Source organism: Chiloscyllium plagiosum, unplaced genomic scaffold (assembly GCF_004010195.1).
Source record: "Chiloscyllium plagiosum isolate BGI_BamShark_2017 unplaced genomic scaffold, ASM401019v2 scaf_10646, whole genome shotgun sequence".
Classification (NCBI taxonomy): Eukaryota; Metazoa; Chordata; class Chondrichthyes; order Orectolobiformes; family Hemiscylliidae; genus Chiloscyllium; species Chiloscyllium plagiosum.
In genome coordinates, this window is record NW_025214720.1 from 32,106 (window position 1) to 50,000 (window position 17,895).

At 41.7% G+C, this 17,895-nt stretch overlaps 1 protein-coding gene across 3 annotated transcripts; it reads left to right on the forward strand.

The window, feature by feature from the left end:
• The first annotated feature begins 631 nt into the window (after positions 1 to 631).
• LOC122547987 (protein tyrosine phosphatase type IVA 1) lies at positions 632 to 17,047 on the forward strand. Of its 3 annotated transcripts, XM_043686542.1 has the most exons (6): positions 632 to 885; positions 11,456 to 11,732; positions 11,817 to 11,943; positions 12,993 to 13,085; positions 14,622 to 14,752; positions 16,943 to 17,047. In XM_043686542.1, the coding sequence occupies exons 3-6, from the start codon at positions 11,839 to 11,841 to the stop codon at positions 17,019 to 17,021; spliced, it is 408 nt and encodes a 135-aa protein (XP_043542477.1). In that variant the 5' UTR covers positions 632 to 885; positions 11,456 to 11,732; positions 11,817 to 11,838; the 3' UTR covers positions 17,022 to 17,047. The 3 variants fall into 3 exon arrangements, with proteins under 3 accessions (XP_043542477.1, XP_043542475.1, XP_043542476.1); XM_043686540.1 differs by having other exon boundaries at positions 633 to 885; positions 11,456 to 11,943; XM_043686541.1 differs by having other exon boundaries at positions 633 to 871; positions 11,456 to 11,943.
• The last annotated feature ends 848 nt before the right edge of the window (positions 17,048 to 17,895 follow it).

Consider the following 17,895-nt stretch of genomic DNA (forward strand, 5'->3'; position numbering starts at 1 on the left):
TGCCCATCAAAAGAGGAGACTCAAGTAACTGGCCTGTACAGTTACTACCAAAACAGAGTACCTCAAAATGGTGTTGGATTATGGTGACAGAACTCTTTACACAGTATCTTCCGAGATGTATGTAACAATAAATCATTAATTCATTCAGAAGCAGGCCCTGCCTTTCAATAAGATCGTGACAGCTCGAATAATTCCATAGTTGCGCCTACCCAGGATAACCAGACAAGCCCGCACTTCCTTGGCCACTAGGAATATCGACCTTTGTCTTAAGAAGAGTGAAGAGATTATCTGAAGAGGTCCAAAGACTTGGTTTGAGTGTCTGCATTTGTGGGGAGATTTTTGCAGTTTATGGTAGTGGGATTAAGGCGATATTTTTATATTCCTCAGACAGACACAACAAGAAATATCATAAAAGAGCACAGCCGTAATTTAACATCTTAGAGCAGCAAGCGCCACGAGGCCCTTCTTCCAATAAGCTCCGCTCTTCACCCCCTCCCCTCACATCCCAGGGCGGCGCAGTCTCGCGCGAACCGGCTCGCGCCGGCTGCCTCCCCGCTTTTTCATTGGCCAAGCCACCTGCCGGCTGACGTGTTGCTGACGTTACTGGCCCTGAAGAGAGGTTATAAAAGGATGCGGGCCAGCCGTCGCGGTGGAGGGAGGGGGAGGACGGCAACGTTAAAGACTTGGACGGCAGAGCCGGAGAGTGATAAACGCGCTCACGCCCACACTTCAATCTCTATATATACATCTCTCTCACGCACATACATACGTAGAGTGTCAGAGAGAGTGACAGCCAGGCTTCGGGAGAAACCGGACCTTTAGGCAGCGTGGAGCAGAGCGGAGCGCCTGAGCGAGACTCATTCTTCAATGAGTAAGCACATCCCTGTAAGTCGACGACCGGTGTCCGTCTTCGTGCCGCGGCCACGCGCCGCCGCACACGCGCGCTGTTGTCACTGTGCCCCTGTCTCGGGGAGGCGGCGCTAGGCCCGAGCTGGCGGGACGTGATTTTGGGGGGAGGGGAGGGGGCTTCTGGCCACCGGCACTGTGTTCGCCGGCATTTAACGGTCGTTCCCTCACCCGAGAAGAAGCCCCCCCCAATCTCCTTTCTTCACCATCCGGCTTCCTGCTGTGACTTTTGGGGGGGGAGGGTGCGGGGATTCCTCTGGAGCTGTTAGGAAGGGTGGACCGGGGGAGGGGAGAAAGAGGCAGTGTCCGTCCACCCCCCCTCAAAAAAAATCCGCTGTCGCCGTCAAAATGGATACTCTCGCTAGACAATTAAACGTGGCCGGTCTGAGGCGGAAGTCTCCCTGTCGCCGCCTTTGGTCCGAGCCCCCTTTCCCTTTTGAGTGAGACTCTGACGCAGCCCGTCTCCCTGTTCAGCTCACCTCAGCTCCTGTCTGCTTTTCCCCTTCCTCACCTTGCTTTCTCGTCCCACTCTCCCCAGCCCTTTCTCCTCCCTCTTCTCCCCCACCCACCACCACGCATTCCACTTTCTTTCCTCCCCGTCGTCCTCTCAACTCTCTCATTCTTCCAGCTCTCCGACCTGTTTTCACCTGTGTACGGAGCCAATTTCTCTTCCTGAAGCGTGTCCCAAAGGTTTGGTTGGCATCTTGGGAGTTGATATCGCCTTGCAGTCTGTGGGATCTTGCTGAGCGCAGCCTGATTGCGGTGTGGTTCGCTAAGCTGTGCAGCGTCCTGAGGCAGGGGCAGGCGCTGCAGGAGTGCACGTGCGCCTTTTGGGGAAACGCTGCTGTGAGCAGTAGCGGAAAACTTTCATACATTGTGGAAAACAGTGGGTTCAATGTTTGAGGCGTTAATAAACAGCAAGCTTCAGACTAAACACAGCATGTACAATCACATGGCAGAGAGATTAAATGTGCAGTTAATACAGACATAAAGCTAAGCTGCTTGAGTGGAGATTTTGATGTTGACCATGCCGCCCCTATCTTTATTCAGAATGTGTGGTTCTGATCAAATTTGCAACATGTTTTAATCCTTGACTTCTGGCTAGCTTGTGTGGGAGGCTCATCAGTGATGTCATGAGTGTCTATTTGACAGTTTGAAAGCGCTATCAATGTAGTTGCTGTGAGAAATTAAACTTCTCAATCCGTGCACCCTGTTGCAGTCCTAAATTTTAGGATTGTGCTGTCTATTGTAGTTTATACCAGCTGAGTGGTCTTCTACACTGCCTTTGCATTATAGTTGCTTAATGGAAACCAGGATCAAAAGGGCAATTGTTGCCAAATTTAGCAGAAAAGTTTTGTTTTGAACTCTTACACTAATTTCATTAATTATTTGGGTTGATTTCAGGAAATGCTAGGTCTTTATGCAGTTATAATGGTTGTCAAAGCAGTTTAGCATGTCACGTGTGGATTCTACAGAAATTGCATCTGTAGACATGAAGTCTGCAGTTTTGTAGAATATGTATATTTATCTGTACAGTTGTAGAGTTAATCTTGCCTATAAGTGGCAAACTAACTTCCTACCAATCTGAATGTTTCCATATGTTTGAATTTTAAAGTTTAATCCATTTATTTGTCCAGTGGGTAATTGTTTTTGTTTCAAAACAAATTGCTGTAGAAGCTCCACAGGTCTGGCAGTGCTTGTGGAGATGAGGCAGAGTTAAAGTTGAGTCCAGTGACCCTTCAGACCTGGTTTACCTTTTGAAAAGGTACAAAATTTGAGTGCAGTTCAAACTAGTGCAAACTACTGTTACTAAAGGCTTCAACTGAATCAGTCCTCTAGTTCTAAAAATTATGGCCTTTATTTGTGTAGTCTTTGAGTGCTGATTTTCAAACATATGCAAATTCTTAATTGCCAGTTTCCATTTGTCGAGTTGGATGTTTGGCCTTTGATCTATATGGGACTGGTGCTCCAGTGGTTTGGATGATAAATTGTGGTGTATAAACTTTTTTTAAAAAGTGGTTGATAGTCTAAGATACTGGTCTTCAAAGTGCCTTGTACCTAATTTGGGGAGTGGAGCATGAGGAAAAGGATATGTAGAATGTTTCCCTTGTTGAGTGACTGTATAACCCAAACCACGTGATCTTCACTTCCACCCTGAGCAAGGTAACTGGTTCTTCAGATGTTGCTGTCATTGTTCCAAAATTGAGGTTCATAAGGGGATTTTTTAAAAATATTTTGTAATCAATCTGTTCAGAGATGTTAAACACCTCGGGAGCTGGTAGAACTTGAATCTGGGTCTCCTGGCTCAGATATGGAGGTATTACCATTGTGCCACAAGAGCCAGCAGTTCATGAGAAGGGGATTCTTATGTTCCACTGGGTTTCTTTTTTAAATTAACCTTTTCTAATCAACCTGTTGAAAGATGTTGCACACATCTAGAGCACATGGGACTTGAATCCACGCCTCCTGGTCCAGGGGTAGGGACACTGCCACTATGCCATAAAAGCCTCTAATTCAAGAAACCGGCTTCTTACTGAATTTGCAACAACTGTTGGATACGGCATCTGTTGCTCTTTTATAGTATCGAGGTTGACTGTGTTTCATTCTGATAACATGCTGATAATATATACCGTTAAGTGAATGCAGCAGAAATAGAGGGCTGAAATGGGAGTGATTGAATCAGCAACTGGTTCAATCCATGTCAAAATTTCAAGGGGTGGACCTAAAAAATAATCAGTTGAGTGAAGTGATTTTTCATTTAGGTCCTTTTTATGTTCATTAAAAGCTTGACTTTAAGTTAAACCAGCAATTCTGGTCTTCCTCCTATGGAAAGGATGTGAAATTTGAAAGGGTTCAGAAAAGATTTACAATGATGGTGTCAGGATTGGAGGGTTTGAACTACAGAGAGAGACTGAATGAATAGGCTGGGGCTGTTTTCCCTGAAGCCGCAGAGGCTGAGGAGTGACCTTATAGACGTTTATAAAATCATGAGGGCCATGGTTGGGGTAAATAAACAAGGTATTTCCTTAGAGTGAGGGAGTCCAGAACTACAGGTTTAGGGTGCGCGGAGAAGGGACCTAAGAACAACTTTTCATGCAGGGGATGGTGCGTGTATGGGATGAGCTGCCAGAGGAATTGTTGAAGGCTGGTACAATAACATTTAAAAGGTATATGAATAAGAAGGTTTAGTGATGTGGACCAAGTGCTTGCAAGTGGAATTAGATTAATTTAGGATATCTAGTTGGCATGAACAAATTGGACTGAAGGGTCTGTTTCTGTACTGTACATCTGACTTCGCTTCCTATGGAATCTGCATTGTGTGAACCATGAACCTTGTCCTGCTTAAGATCAATCGTCAATGCTCCTATCCTATCTTCCATCAAGTGTAGGTTCATGGGGTATGGAAAATAATCGCATTTCCAGGAACTGGTGTTGTAATGCAGGAGCTGGCTTGTGGAAAATGTTAATTTTGCGTGAAAAGCCCATTTTGTCATGTGCTTTACGCACATAGTGAAGGACTGTTGAACTAGTATGATGCTGTATCAGTTGATGGCACTATTACTCGTTTTGTTCACTTTGGCACTGCACTTTATTTGGATCATTTTCTGTGCAGTTGCAACATATCTGCCTCCCCCATATGATCAAAGTCAATTTGCCTTGCCAAGGTGATGGTTTGACACTGAACTTTGGTCAGTATTGTGAAATCCTCCATGGTTTCTGACACTGTCCATCCTTTCCATACATGTTCATATATTATGATGCAAGAATCTGCAGTAGTGTCAATATCCTTCTATTATCTCCATGCCAAAATTCTGGCTGGCATGTTCTTGTCATCTGTTTTCTTGATTTTGGTTAATAGGTCTTGAATGGAGTAGTTGATCCTTGATCTTTGGGCTGTGACAGTGAAGTTGAGTTCAGGGCAGGAAAGCGTTCATGTTTTTGGGCACGTAATCAAGGCTGATGGAGTGAGATAATCAGTTATCAAAATGCACAATACTTTGAAGGTGTAATTTTATTTTAAGTAATATGCTGTCTTGGCAGAGATGGCATACAGATGATCAGTTATGTAAATTTTCTTCAATAGCACTGCACGTACTGAGGTTTTGAGTTGTTTCAAATGTGATCAGGTGCTTGTACTCCTAACTCTCAGCCAGGTCACATGATGTTACACAGTGTGTAACTTTACCGAAGTGAAAAGTGTAATATTATATGTTCTGACTTAGTTTAATGTCTTGTATAATAAACTGTGCTGAATAAATTTGAAATGTGCCAGTTGATTTGATCTACAGTTGCCCCCAGTATCTGTAGAGGGAGATGAGCCCCCAAGGCGGTCTTAGCTTGGTGGAAATCGCGGTCTAATCAGAATTGTTTATGATCTGTTCATGAACTCCTTAAAACAAAATAGTTCAATTTTATTTAATGAGGACTGGTGACTGGAATCCTGTGTACTGTGCTGTCAGACTGGTAGAGACTGTGCCTTCAGATATCTGGTCAAGGTGAACCTGTTTAATTCCTTGTGACAAACTTCAAGAAATACTTACTCATGAAGGTTATATTTGAGTTTCAATGCTTTCAAAATGAGAAGTAATGCAGTGAGACTTGGATCGTGGATGTGACAATAGGAGGTTTGATTTGAATGCAAGACTTTGCAATTTTTATCCACTGATGAGCCTTTCAAGTTGATCTAGTTGGAATTTGAGAGGAGTGTTTATTTAAAGAGGCAAAAAAAACCTGTCCTGCAAGAGCAGTCTGGATTTTTAATTTAAACAAACTCAGGCACCCACTGAAAGTAATCAGATTATACATTAGTTCTGATTTAATTGCTGATCTTAAACTTCTGCTTGAATTCAGTTGCATGCGTCCAAGCATAAATAGCTGCAGTGCTGCTGCAGGTCTATTTCCCAAATTATTAATTGAAAGAGTAATTTCCACTCCTCCCAATAGTTCATCTCAAAGCAGTGGAGGACTTGAATGTGGCATATGAAATAGACTGCCCAGTCTCCTGTGTGCCTCAGTACAGAGGGTTACTTTTACTGCTTTTTGATCTGTTGTCTGAAAGGTTAGACCTGAAGTGCAAACTGCTTGTTTATATACTACTTTTAAATTGCTCGATGCTTTCTGGAATGTTCAAACAAAATATTAGAGCTAAGTAAGATGATATTATGACCGGTGACCAACTGCTTAGTCACAAGTTAGTTTACAAAAGTGTCTTGAAAGAAGAATGCTAAAGTGGAGGAATTGGCAAAAAATTGTAGAATTTAGGGCTTAGCTGAAGACAACTGCCAATTATGCAGCCATTAAAATCAGGTGAGAATTGTTATATGGAGGTTGCCCAGGAGGTTGACAAGACTCGTCCTCTCAGATTTGAATAATAGATGCAAACTGGTTGAACTGGGACAACGAGTGCAGTTGATGGATGATTGGGGTGTGGCATCAGTTTTGGGTGAGCTGAAGTTTAGAGGCTGAGAAGAATTTGAATTAGAATTGGATTTTGTCATGGGTGCTCAATACAGAAGTAAATGAGCTGAGTGAAAAGTGTACAATATCGCCAATGCCAGTGCAAAGGTTCTTTGGTACCAAGTAGAAAAATAAATTGTTAAAAAGTTCAAGTCCTAGTATTAAGTAGAAAAATAAAGTTCACCAGTCTTAAATGCTTAGCCATGCTGGATTTGATCTTCTCTGCTTTGGTTTGCTTTCTGGGAGACCTTGGTCTGCCTGCTTTTGCTGCCACTGCAGATGCCAGGGGACCTCCTTCACCGCTGCATTGGGCTCATTCTTCCCGCATTGGGCTTGGTCTGACCATCAAAAGTCCTAATTCAGGGCTCCAACTGCTTCCACGCACCAGAAAGCAATGAACCGCAACAGTTTGTTGAAATATTAGTCAAAAAGGAACAAAGCATACATCAAGGTTTTAGCAATTCCAACGTCTACACAATTTTCTTACATTAATGTTTTATAGCATTTGCTGTTCTTTTATCAAAAAAGTACAATGTGGAAGCAAGGTATTCAGCCCAGAGTCAACACCAAACCTCTGAAGAACATCCATCCCAAATCTACCCCGTTGCCCTGTACCTGTAACCCTGCATTTCCCATAGCTAGCCCACCTAGCATGCACATTCCTGGATACTATGGGCAATTTAGCATAGCTAGTCTATTGGACCTGCACATCTTTGGATCGTCTTTCCAGTATTGTATTATTTTGTATTTTTTTCTGCTCTTACTCACCAGACTTTACTTAGTATTTCTGATCCAAGTTGTCCTGCTGCTTGATTTGTTGGCTGAAGTCCTTTTGGCCAACCCTGTACTAGGATCCTCAGCCCAGAATCTGCTCATTGCTTTTGTACCTCCCCTATTGTCTACAAGCAGCTGCTGGTTGGGGAAACCATATCATCCTGTCAGTTGCATTGCACACTGGAACTTTGGAAACTAGTTGGTCCAAAGTTGACATTTTTCCTCCCAAGCAATGTTATGTTTGCTTTTAGTCTCAAGATTAGCCTAGCCCAGAATGTACTTTAGGGAATAAAACTCTGAATCAATCTTAGCTGCTTCTACACTAGTATCTGGTTCATAGTTAGGACATGCACTACCATATTACTTCCAATCTGCCTTAATTGGCAGTCCCTAACCAGCCATAGTTCCAGACTGGCAGTCCCTCTTCTTCCAACCTCCCTTAATACACACATCAATAGCAGAACATCTGCAGCACAATGATGCACACCACGATCTTCATTTGTCTTCCCTCCATCACTCCTCTTCCTCATTATCTAACTTTCATGCCTTGCCAAGCCGCTCTGTGCCTCATTCAATTGGAGCTGTACTTTCACTTTATAGGTTTTGGCTGTGTCCTTTGATCCTGGTATCTCTCACTGCTGTTGATGTTTAATCTGTAGCTCTTGCCTCTCTAATACTATCATACGTTTGTAAACTTTATTATTGTCGTCAACTTGTATTGCTCTGAATGTCCCTTTTTATTTACTTGACTGGGTGTTGCTGATTGGCCAGCATTTATTGCCTATCTCCACTTGTCCTTACAATGACGGTGAGCTGTCTCTTTGAGCCGCAGCAGGCGATGTGCTTCAGATAGACTCTCAATAGCCATATGGAGAGAATTCCATGATCCCAATCCGGTGATACACTTCCAAGTCGAGAAGAGTTGCCTGGAGACGAACCTGCTTCCATGTTTATGCTGCACAGTCTCTCCAAATGGAGGTAGCCATAGGTTTGGAAGATGCTGCTTAAGAATTTTTGCAGTTAATCATGTCTCGTACATACTCCTGTCACTGAGTAGTGACAGTGGACATTTCTAGATATGCCAGTCAAGTGGGTCATCTTATACCAGATGTGTCGAGCCTCTGAGCACTGCTGGAGCTGCACCCATCCAGGCAAATGAGGATCACTCCGCCACAGCTCTGACCCATGGTCTTACATGTTGATTGGTCCTTGGAGAGGCAACCCACCTTCCTCAGCATTCTCACACTCTGATCTGCTCTTGTAGCAACTGTATTTGTGACAAGTCCAGTTGCATCTCTGGTCTGTGGTTGGCCCTCAATTGTGGACACAGTGATAGTGACATTGAATGTCAAGGGGCACTAGTTAGTTTCTTATTGGAGATGGTCATTGCCGGGCAGCTGTGATGCAAATGCCACTTGACATCCCAAGCCCAGACATTGTCCAAATCTTGTTGCGTCTGAATACAGACCACTTCAGAATCTGAGTTGTTACAAGTAGTGCTGAACATTGCAATCATTGAACATCCCCAGTTCATCCTTATGATGGAGGCAGTGTCCAAATGAAATAGCTGCAGATGGTTGGTTCCAGGACATTATCTTCTGTATATAGGTATGACTTCAACCAGTGGAGAGTTTGCCCCCTGATCCCAATTATTCCAATTTTGCTAGGCTCCTTGATGCTGCATTTATGAGGGCTGTACTCACCTCTCCTCTGGAGTTTGTTTTGTCCATTTTTGAACCAAGGTTGTAATGTCAGGAGCTGAGTGGTCCTGGCAGAAACCAAACCTGGTGTCAGTTAGCAGGTTGTTACATAGGTGCTGCTTGATAGCACTGATGACACCTTCATCAGCGTACTCATCAGTAAAGTGATGGAGGAGTAATCAGCTGAGTTAGTTTTGTCCTTTTTTTTTCTACACTGGACGTACCTGGATGATTTTCCATCATGTCAAGTAGAGCCAGTATGTGTGTCAATGTATTTTAGGTGGGTTGTGTTACTGTCAGTATTCTGATCCTCAATTCAAAATGAAATGCACTGTTATTAAGAAAATATTCTGTTTAATGGGCTGGAAAAGAGCAGCTTAAATATTTAATGACGAAGTAATAAAATGTTCGATTTCTTTAGCTGTTACATAAACAAGTGATTTATTTTCTATCTATGGATAAATTGTGTACGCAAGAAATAAGAGATTTATATTGGGGTAGTGAATGTATACTCAGAATTTTGTGCTAGCCAGATCCCATGAATAATGTGCTTAATAATTATACCTTTGTCTTCAATAACCTTGATCAAATGTTTCCAGGACACTGGGAGAATGCTAGTGGGATTGTTGAATGGTCCTGTGGAGCATTTTATATCCAACTGGGTGTGTGTGGCCTCAGTTTAATATCTCAGCATGCTTTTCCCCCAGTAGACTACAGCACTGTCACTGCATTTCAGTGGAAGTGTCAGCCTAGTTTTTAGACTCAAGTCTTTGGAATAGGGCTGTAATGTATAATTTCTGACTGGAGCAAGACTGCTATTGCAAGTTAAGACTGCAGTTACTAGCTTCCAATTTCCTGTAGGAATAATTGTCATTGGTCTTTGTGACTTTGTTACTTCCATCTGGTCCATTAAAAATGTGCTCAGTCACTACTGCCCTGTTCAATACATGCATCTTCGTGGTCTTATAAATTTTCAGTTTATAAGCAGTGGAAGCAACCAGTCAACGTATTGTAGATGTGCTGTTTAGAATTAGACTACAGTACTTTAGTGCTAAATCTGTCACTCATTTATCAAATAATTTACTAGATGTTTATGAACAATAAAGCTAGACTAAACCATTTAGCCCTGTGCGCCACCTCTTTTCAATGGCTGACCTGTTACCCAAATCTCTCTACCCACCTTTCTCCCATTTCTCAATTTTTTTTGCACTCCATTTGTTATAGAAATAATTGATCTAGCAATTGCTGCATTCTACAGAATAACTCCAAGACCTCACAAACTGTACATGGTGTTTCACAAATTGTCCTCAAAAGTCCCTTCAGTTTCCATGTCGCAGACTCGCCAAATAACTTTTCTATATCCATCCCTTAATATCTTTAGTGCATTGGTCAAATAATCTTCTAAATTTCTTAATTTCAAGACAGTACCTTTCGTTGACGACCCTAATTTGTTTAATCTTGCATGTATAACTTGCAGATCTACAGTGGACTTTATTTTGAGGATGCTATTATGTCTGTAAATGGCTAGAAAGGAACTCAATCTCAGGTTTGGTCAAAGTAGAGCTTTCCATAGCTGAAGCACAATGAGCCACTTCTGTTCCAGGTGATATCAGTTTCTGGTGTTTTAAATAGGAAGGAAGTGTTCCCAAGCACTGTTTGAAGAGGGAGTTTATTTCAAAGTTTTTGTCCATGTTTTGCCCTCAACCTACGCTATCAGGCCTATATTTAATGTGCCTCAGGAAAGGTTTTCTTTGTGGTAGTTGAGTTTTCTGATCTTAGTTTGAATGTGATGCAACCAGATGAAATTGGGCATGCTTCATTTATGTCACGAGGGAAGTAAGTTCTTGGTGCAGTGTCGCTGTTTGCAATAATGCTTGAATTAACAAACATGTACGTACTGAGATGTTAGAATTACTGAGATTGAATACATCCTGCATACAGTTGCTTTCAGTGCTTCGTGAGGCACAGTGATACAGCTAATCTAGAAATTGAGGTCCAGTTACTGCCCCAGTGCCAAAGATGCTCTAAAGACCATAAACTGTTTTTAGAACTGGTACTTTTGTCTAAATTTCTTTTCCTTATGAAGAGTTTAAAAGAAGTTTGCACATATCATAATTAAGACATCACAATGTTATATTCCATTGATTCCTGCCCAGCTAGTGACTTCTAGTCTACATTCTAGCACGTCGTCAAAGAAACAAGCATAACGTGGGTTCTGACAGTCTGCCTGTGTGGAATTCAAATGTGCTGTAATAAGTCCTGAACATTGAAAACAATGCTTTTTTTTTTATTTTAAGGAGAATCCCAGTTAATGGGGCTATGTTTTGAAGTCTTTATCAATTGCTGCTTGTGGAATCTTGGAGTACATGAAAGCCATAAGTGATTTATTTGTGTTTAAGGTTGATTGAGGTAGTGTAGTTCTTAAGCAGATGTTGGCAGAAGGCTGTAACTCCACTGGCTGCTTTGCACCCAGATTCATGGTGACCTAAGTTGCAAGTTGGCCATGCAATACCTTGAAGTTCACTAGGCTTGTTGTTTTAACTAAACATTTGGTGCACAATGAAGAGTACAAAATTCCTACATGTGCTCTATTTAATATTTCTGTTTTGTTTTTGCAGCAGTTCTGTGGTGTTCTAGGTCGCACATTTATGGAGTTTCTGAAGGGCAGTGGAGACTACTGCCAGGCACAGCACGACATCTATGCAGACAAGTGAACTGTAAAAGTCTACTACGATTCCACTTAAGAAACCCCTCAAGCAGGTTACCAGCGGCTGGGAATAATAATTCATCGAAGACCATATCTGGATGGGGTAACCAAGTGGGCTCTTTTTTGTTGGTCACAGTATTACTGGATTGAAGATTTGCTGCTTGTTAAAAGCGTCATCAAAAGCCTTTGTACGTGCATACATTCTGGTGGAATTTGACAAAACTGGACTTTTTAATTTTCAGCTTTTGCAAGGCATTGTTTTCACTTTATAGGTTTTGCGCTTTTTATAAGAAAATGGCTCGGATGAATCGTCCAGCACCTGTGGAAATTACCTACAAGAACATGAGATTTCTGATCACACACAACCCTACCAATGCAACCTTAAATAAATTCATAGAGGTGAGAGATCTCTTCAGGTTCTAAATTTTGGCATTACATTGAGTTTAGTATTGTGCAGATTTTCAGACAAATGGAGTTAATTTAAGTGCACTTAGTAACTTGTAATTTAACAACTCAAACTAATTAAATAATAAAAAGCTGAATGTGATTATAACAATCTGGCTTTTGACCCCTTACATCTTAATCCTTGGACAGTTAAGGATTTTTTCTCCAGTGCTTTGCTTATTGAGATCCTTAGTTTAGTTTGATGTCCACTGTGACTGGTTGAAGCAAGTCTTTGCAAGACTGCATACTTTTCCTGGCAGTTGGAATGCAGGATGCCACGTGCAGTTGACTGCTTCAGATGACATTGCTCACTGTAGATTGAGCAGCTGGGGATCTGCAGCAAAAGCTTTAAAAGGCGGTGGGAAAGCAGGTGATTGATTCCCTGAAACCTGTGGTCATTGTTAAATATTACTGATTTGATTTTTGAAAATAACTGGTGTCTTTTTCTACTTGTATCTGAGCTATATGTTTTTGGATATGTTGGGTGGAAGATTAAAGTCTGGTGTAGTTTTTAAGTTTGTACATTTAAAAAATACTTTGTGGTTTGAAACCACTGAATCCTGTTTTGGTCTGCTTTTCAAAAATATTTCCATTTTTGTACTCAAAAAAAAACCCAACCAACTTGCACCACACATGATATTCTTTCCAATTTTCAGCTTTCTTCGAATCAAGGCCTTGGTTTAATTAGAAAACCAAAGAGGTGTGGTCTTTGTTTTAATAGAAATGCTTGCTGAATAACAATGCATTGCATATGTTAGTTTAACATGTGAACTGAAATTAAATGTCTAGTTGCAGACAGTTGTTGCCTCCCTAATTGTGATGGCAGTTAAATAAGGATAAACAAGATGTTTGAAAGCCTCTAAGTCTAGACTTGGTATTGATCCAAAATCTAGCTTTTGACCTGAATCTCGGACTTCAAAATTGCAAATCTTGAACTATTAAAATAGTGTACTTTTTAACGTATATATCCAAGATAGACTTGTTTACTTTATCAACTTTTTCAGGAGTTGAAAAAGTACAGTGTCACCACAGTAGTTCGAGTATGTGAAGCAACCTACGACACCTCTCCAGTTGAAAAAGAAGGCATTCAGTTTTTGGTAAGTACAAAATACCTTGCCATCTGTTTTGTTAACAGGGCAAAAATAGCCCAATTTCAGTCTAATATATTGCAGCAATGGTTGAGACCTCTCACCTTTGAATTGGAGCTGCCAGCTGATTTTAAAGTTGATGGTTCTTATATTAAAAGATTTACTGTGACTATTGTTCAACATCTGATTGTTACTGCTCATTAGTTTTGGGGCATCACTTTTCACCTATTCACTTTTCCTATCTAATACAGTATGCTTGACTACACCAATCTATCATAGGAGCATATTCACTTTGCGAACAGTTTTAGTCCAGTATACTCTGGCAAGCCTGAGGTGCAGTCGGTTTTATATTGCTGCTGAACTAACCTTGGCCGGTACACTTCCGGTTCTTGCACTTGAGTCTAGATTTGTTCTGATTTTTAGATATTTTTCTAATAGGCCTGTTCAGAGATGTTATTATACCTTTTAGCACTAGTGGGACCTGAGCATGGATCTCCTAGCTCAGGGATTGGGACACCACTACTGCACCACAAGCTATACTGAAACCTGTATTTGTTTAAATCATGGGATATAGACCTCACCAAGGATGGCACCAATGCAGGAAAAGTACTCCTTTTGAATCCAACTGAATAACTTTGTAGAGCAGTTGTCATCCATGTTGCTGTGGATCTGGAATCACTTTAAGGATGCATTTGGCTTTTCTAAAGAACCCTGAAGAGCAAGATGGGTGTCTGTTTCGAAACTGCAATTTTATGGTTATTAATACAAATACTTTGAGATTGTTATTTAACTGAATTGAACTTCAGGCCTCTGGATCACTAATCCAACGACATAATGACCATGTTAGAGCATTCATATTCCGATATGGGGGATGGTTTGGGTGGTTTGTCCAATTCCTATCCAAATACTCTGCATTTAATTAATGCTTTCAGTATGTAAGATACCTATAATAGGGAAAAAATGTTACATTTTCCATCTGTAACCATCTTTACTTTGAGCATGCAATTCCCCATTTTTCAGATGTTGACTTAAATGGGGGTAGGGCAGTTGATTTCATCATGACTTTGTGGAAAATGTGCTGGGAAGGGAATCCTTGCATTCAATATGTTAGAATCCTTGTCTTTGTCAGTTCGCAGGATCTGCAGGGAGTCCAGAACTAGAGGGCATAGGTTTAGGGTGAGAGAGGAAAGATATGAAAGAGACCTAAGGGGCAACTTTTTCACATAGAGGTTGGTACATGTATGGAATGAGCTGCCAGAGGATGTGGTGGAGGCCGGTACAATTGCAACATTTGAGGCATTTGGATGGGTATATGAATAGGAAGGGTTTGGAGGGATATGGGCCGGGTGCCGGCAGGTGGGACTAGATTGGGTTGGGATATCTGGTCAGGTTGGACCGAAGGGTCTGTTTCCATGTTGTACCTCTGACTCAGACAAATAAGGCTAAAAATGCCTACTAAAGGCATCAGGGAGGTTTTGAGTAAGTGTTTGAAATAGTGGTGAATTGGTACATTAAAACACAATGGGAACTTTGTTTTTCTAACAGGACTGGCCATTTGATGATGGTGCTCCACCTTCCAACCAGATTGTGGATGATTGGCTTACCCTTTTGAGAGCGAAATTCCGTGAAGAGCCAGGTTGTTGCATTGCTGTCCATTGTGTAGCTGGTCTTGGACGGTATGTACTATTTCTCCAGCTTTTATTGCATGTGATTCATACTATGGTCGTCAGTCAGGCTAGTGTAAATGTGCTTAGTTGAGACTAAAGTTTGTAAATTAACTTTTTACCATAGTCTAGCTCAGCTTGTATTTGTGTAGTAATATAGAAACTGTTTTGAAGGGAGAAAAGTCTTGGAGTAAAGGAGTAATTGATGTTATAATCTGCATTGAACAAAGATAGGATGTTGTACATGCATAGGATGTTGTACATGTGACATGTTGGCTCAGTGGTCAACACTACTGTCTCTCAATGCCAGGGACCCAGGTTCAATTCCAACCTCGGGCGTGTGGAATTTGCACATTCTCCCTGTCTGCATGGGTTTCTGCTCGGTGCTCCGGTTTCCTCCCATAGTCCAAAGATGTGCAGTGCTAAATTATTCATAGTGTTCAGGAATGTGTAGGTTAGGTGCATTAGCCATAGGAAATGCAGGGTTACAGGTGTAGGGTAGGGGGAATGGGTCTGAGATGCTTGTTGGAGGGTCGGTGTGGACTTGTTGGGCTGAATGTTGTTTCCTGGAGATTCTATGAAGATTAAGAAAGTGGAATTCGCAGAATGCAACAGAGGCAGCTGAGCACCCTCAGTCAAACAGAAGGAAAGGATAGAAAGCCTAAGAATAGGGTGTTACAGGTGGGAACAATGAACGATTGTGGCTATTTGAGGGATGCTGCTGGTGTGGGCTGAATACTGACAACGGAGTCTTACAGTACTGTTTAACACCGGCATCTCCAAATTATGGAGAGTTCAGTATTGAAATAAAATTTGCTTTCTATCCAAGAATAGGTTAATGAACTAATTTCTTTTTTCAACTATTTGAAAAGACTTAAATATAATCAGAAGAATATTTGATGACATGGGCAGTTGCAAAATTGGACAAACTTGCCACTCATCAAAGCCTTATTCCCCAAGGCTTATGTCCTAACCCATTCATGCTGTGGCTTTTACTGTGCTTCAGCATCATTGCTCGCACTGCTGATAATCAAAGACTCTTAGAAATGACATCCTTTTCAATTTATTAATCTCCTATCTGGTCCTTAAGTTTTTTATAGGGTTATCTTTTGTTTGTCATCTATCCTTATGCATCTGTATTCTCTTGTCACATTTTCTCTCAACCCTCTGTGGAGAACAGTCCAATGTGGTTACAGTGCAGGGCACATACTAAGGTGGGAATTATTAGTGTTGCACTACATTATAGAAGCTTGGTCATAAGTCGCTAACACGTGCGTGAGTTTTGAGAAGATTTGTAGTTCAGGTTGAGGTTCTAGATATAGGTTTGCTCACTGAGCTGGAAGGTTCATTTTCAGACATTTAGTGACCATACTAGGTAACATCTTCACTGAGCCTCTGGACGAGGCACTGCTGATGATTTCTGCTTTCTATTTGTGTTTGGGTTTTTTGGGTTGGTGATGTCATTTCCTGTTCTTTTTCTCCGGGGATGGTAAATTGGATCCAAGTCAATGTTTGTTGGTAGATCCATCAACAAGCACATTGACTTGGACCTGATTTGCCACCCCTGAGAAAAAGAATAGGAAATGACATCACCAACCTGAACGTATAGAAAGTAGCAATCATCAGTGCTTCGTCCGGAGGCTCACTGAAGATGTTACCTAGTATGTTGCCGAAATGGCTGAAAATGAACCTTCCAACTCAACAAGCAAACCTACATCCATAATGCAGTTGTCTCAGATGTTCTTCAGTGTGTGCAGTGCAAGAAACTGCTAATCTGGCCCCAGATCGGTTTATAGTTATACATTCCATAGGCCAATTGGCAAAACCTGTCTGAATTTGGGCGGCACGGTGGCACAGTGGTTAGCACTGTTGCATCACAGCACCAGAGACCCGGGTTCAATTCCCGCCTCAGGCGACTGACTGTGTGGAGTTTGAACGTTCTCCCCATGTTTGCGTGGGTTTCCGGGTGCTCCGGTTTCCTCCCACAGTCCAAAGATGTGCAGGTCAGGTGAATTGGCCATGCTAAATTGCCCGTAGTGTTAGGTATAGGGGTAAATGTAGGGGTATGGGTGGGTTGCGCTTCGGCGGGTCGGTGTGGACTTGTTGGGCCGAAGGGCCTGTTTCCACACTGTAATCTAATCTAATCTAACTTTTTCATGAAGTGAAAGTGATATTACTTGTTATACCTTTTCCTTTGCACAGAGCTCCAGTTCTGGTGGCATTGGCACTAATTGAATGTGGAATGAAGTATGAAGATGCTGTTCAGTTCATTCGACAGTAAGTAAAGTTTGTTGTGTATTTGTCATTCACTTCTGCCACATTCTGTGCAAATACAGATATGAGTGATATTTACTTGAACTCCAGCATGTTTTTATTCATTCATGGGATATTGGCATTACTGATGAGCCAACATTTATTGTCCATCTCTAGTTTTCCCCAATGCTGGTGGTGTGCTGTCCCTTTGTATTGACCCACAATGCTGTTAAGAGGATGTTCCAGAACTTTGACCCAAAGTTTGAAGGAGCAACAATTTATTTCCTTGTCAGCATAAGTGGTTGCTTGGATGGCAACTTGCAGCTGGTGGTGTTCCCTGCATCTCCTGCTTTCCATTTCTAGTTCTGGGTTTAGAAGGTGCTGTCTAAGGAGTCTTGGTGAATTTCTTCTGTGCATCTTTTTGGAGGTCAACAGTGCTGCTACGTAGTGGTGGTGGAGGGAGTGAATGTTTGTGGATGTGGTATCAAACCAGTGGGCTGCTTTGTTCAGGATGTTGTCAAGCTGGTGTTGTCGGAGCTGCCCACATCCAGGCAAGTGGATTATCCACATTGTCCCTGATGAATTGATTTTTTTAACCTCATTTTAGTTTAATGTTCAAATGAGATAATTGCCTGAATTCATCTTGAGTTGTCTGTGAAACAGTCAGTCACATTGAGTAAGAAATTACAGTTCTATCAGACATTTGGTCTCCTGTCTAACCAGTATCTCAGATTCTGTATACTTGAAGTTGTGCATATGTCCCTCAACTAACAACCTCTCTTCTTATTGGCAAGCCTCTCTATCTGGAAATAGAATTTTTGTGCTGCTTAGTCTTTTTGTATATCTTTGAAAATAAAATACTTTGTTAGCAAGTTGCGAGCTGGGACCAAAGATATATCCAT

Excerpts from the sequence above, each read along its gene's own strand:
- LOC122547987 (XM_043686542.1), top strand. The coding sequence starts at position 11,839 with ATGGCTCGGATGAATCGTCCAGCACCTGTGGAAATTACCTACAAGAAC. Across the intron at positions 11,944-12,992 it reads CCTTAAATAAATTCATAGAG|GAGTTGAAAAAGTACAGTGT; the intron begins GTGAGAGATCTC and ends CAACTTTTTCAG. Across the intron at positions 13,086-14,621 it reads AAGAAGGCATTCAGTTTTTG|GACTGGCCATTTGATGATGG; the intron begins GTAAGTACAAAA and ends TTTTTCTAACAG.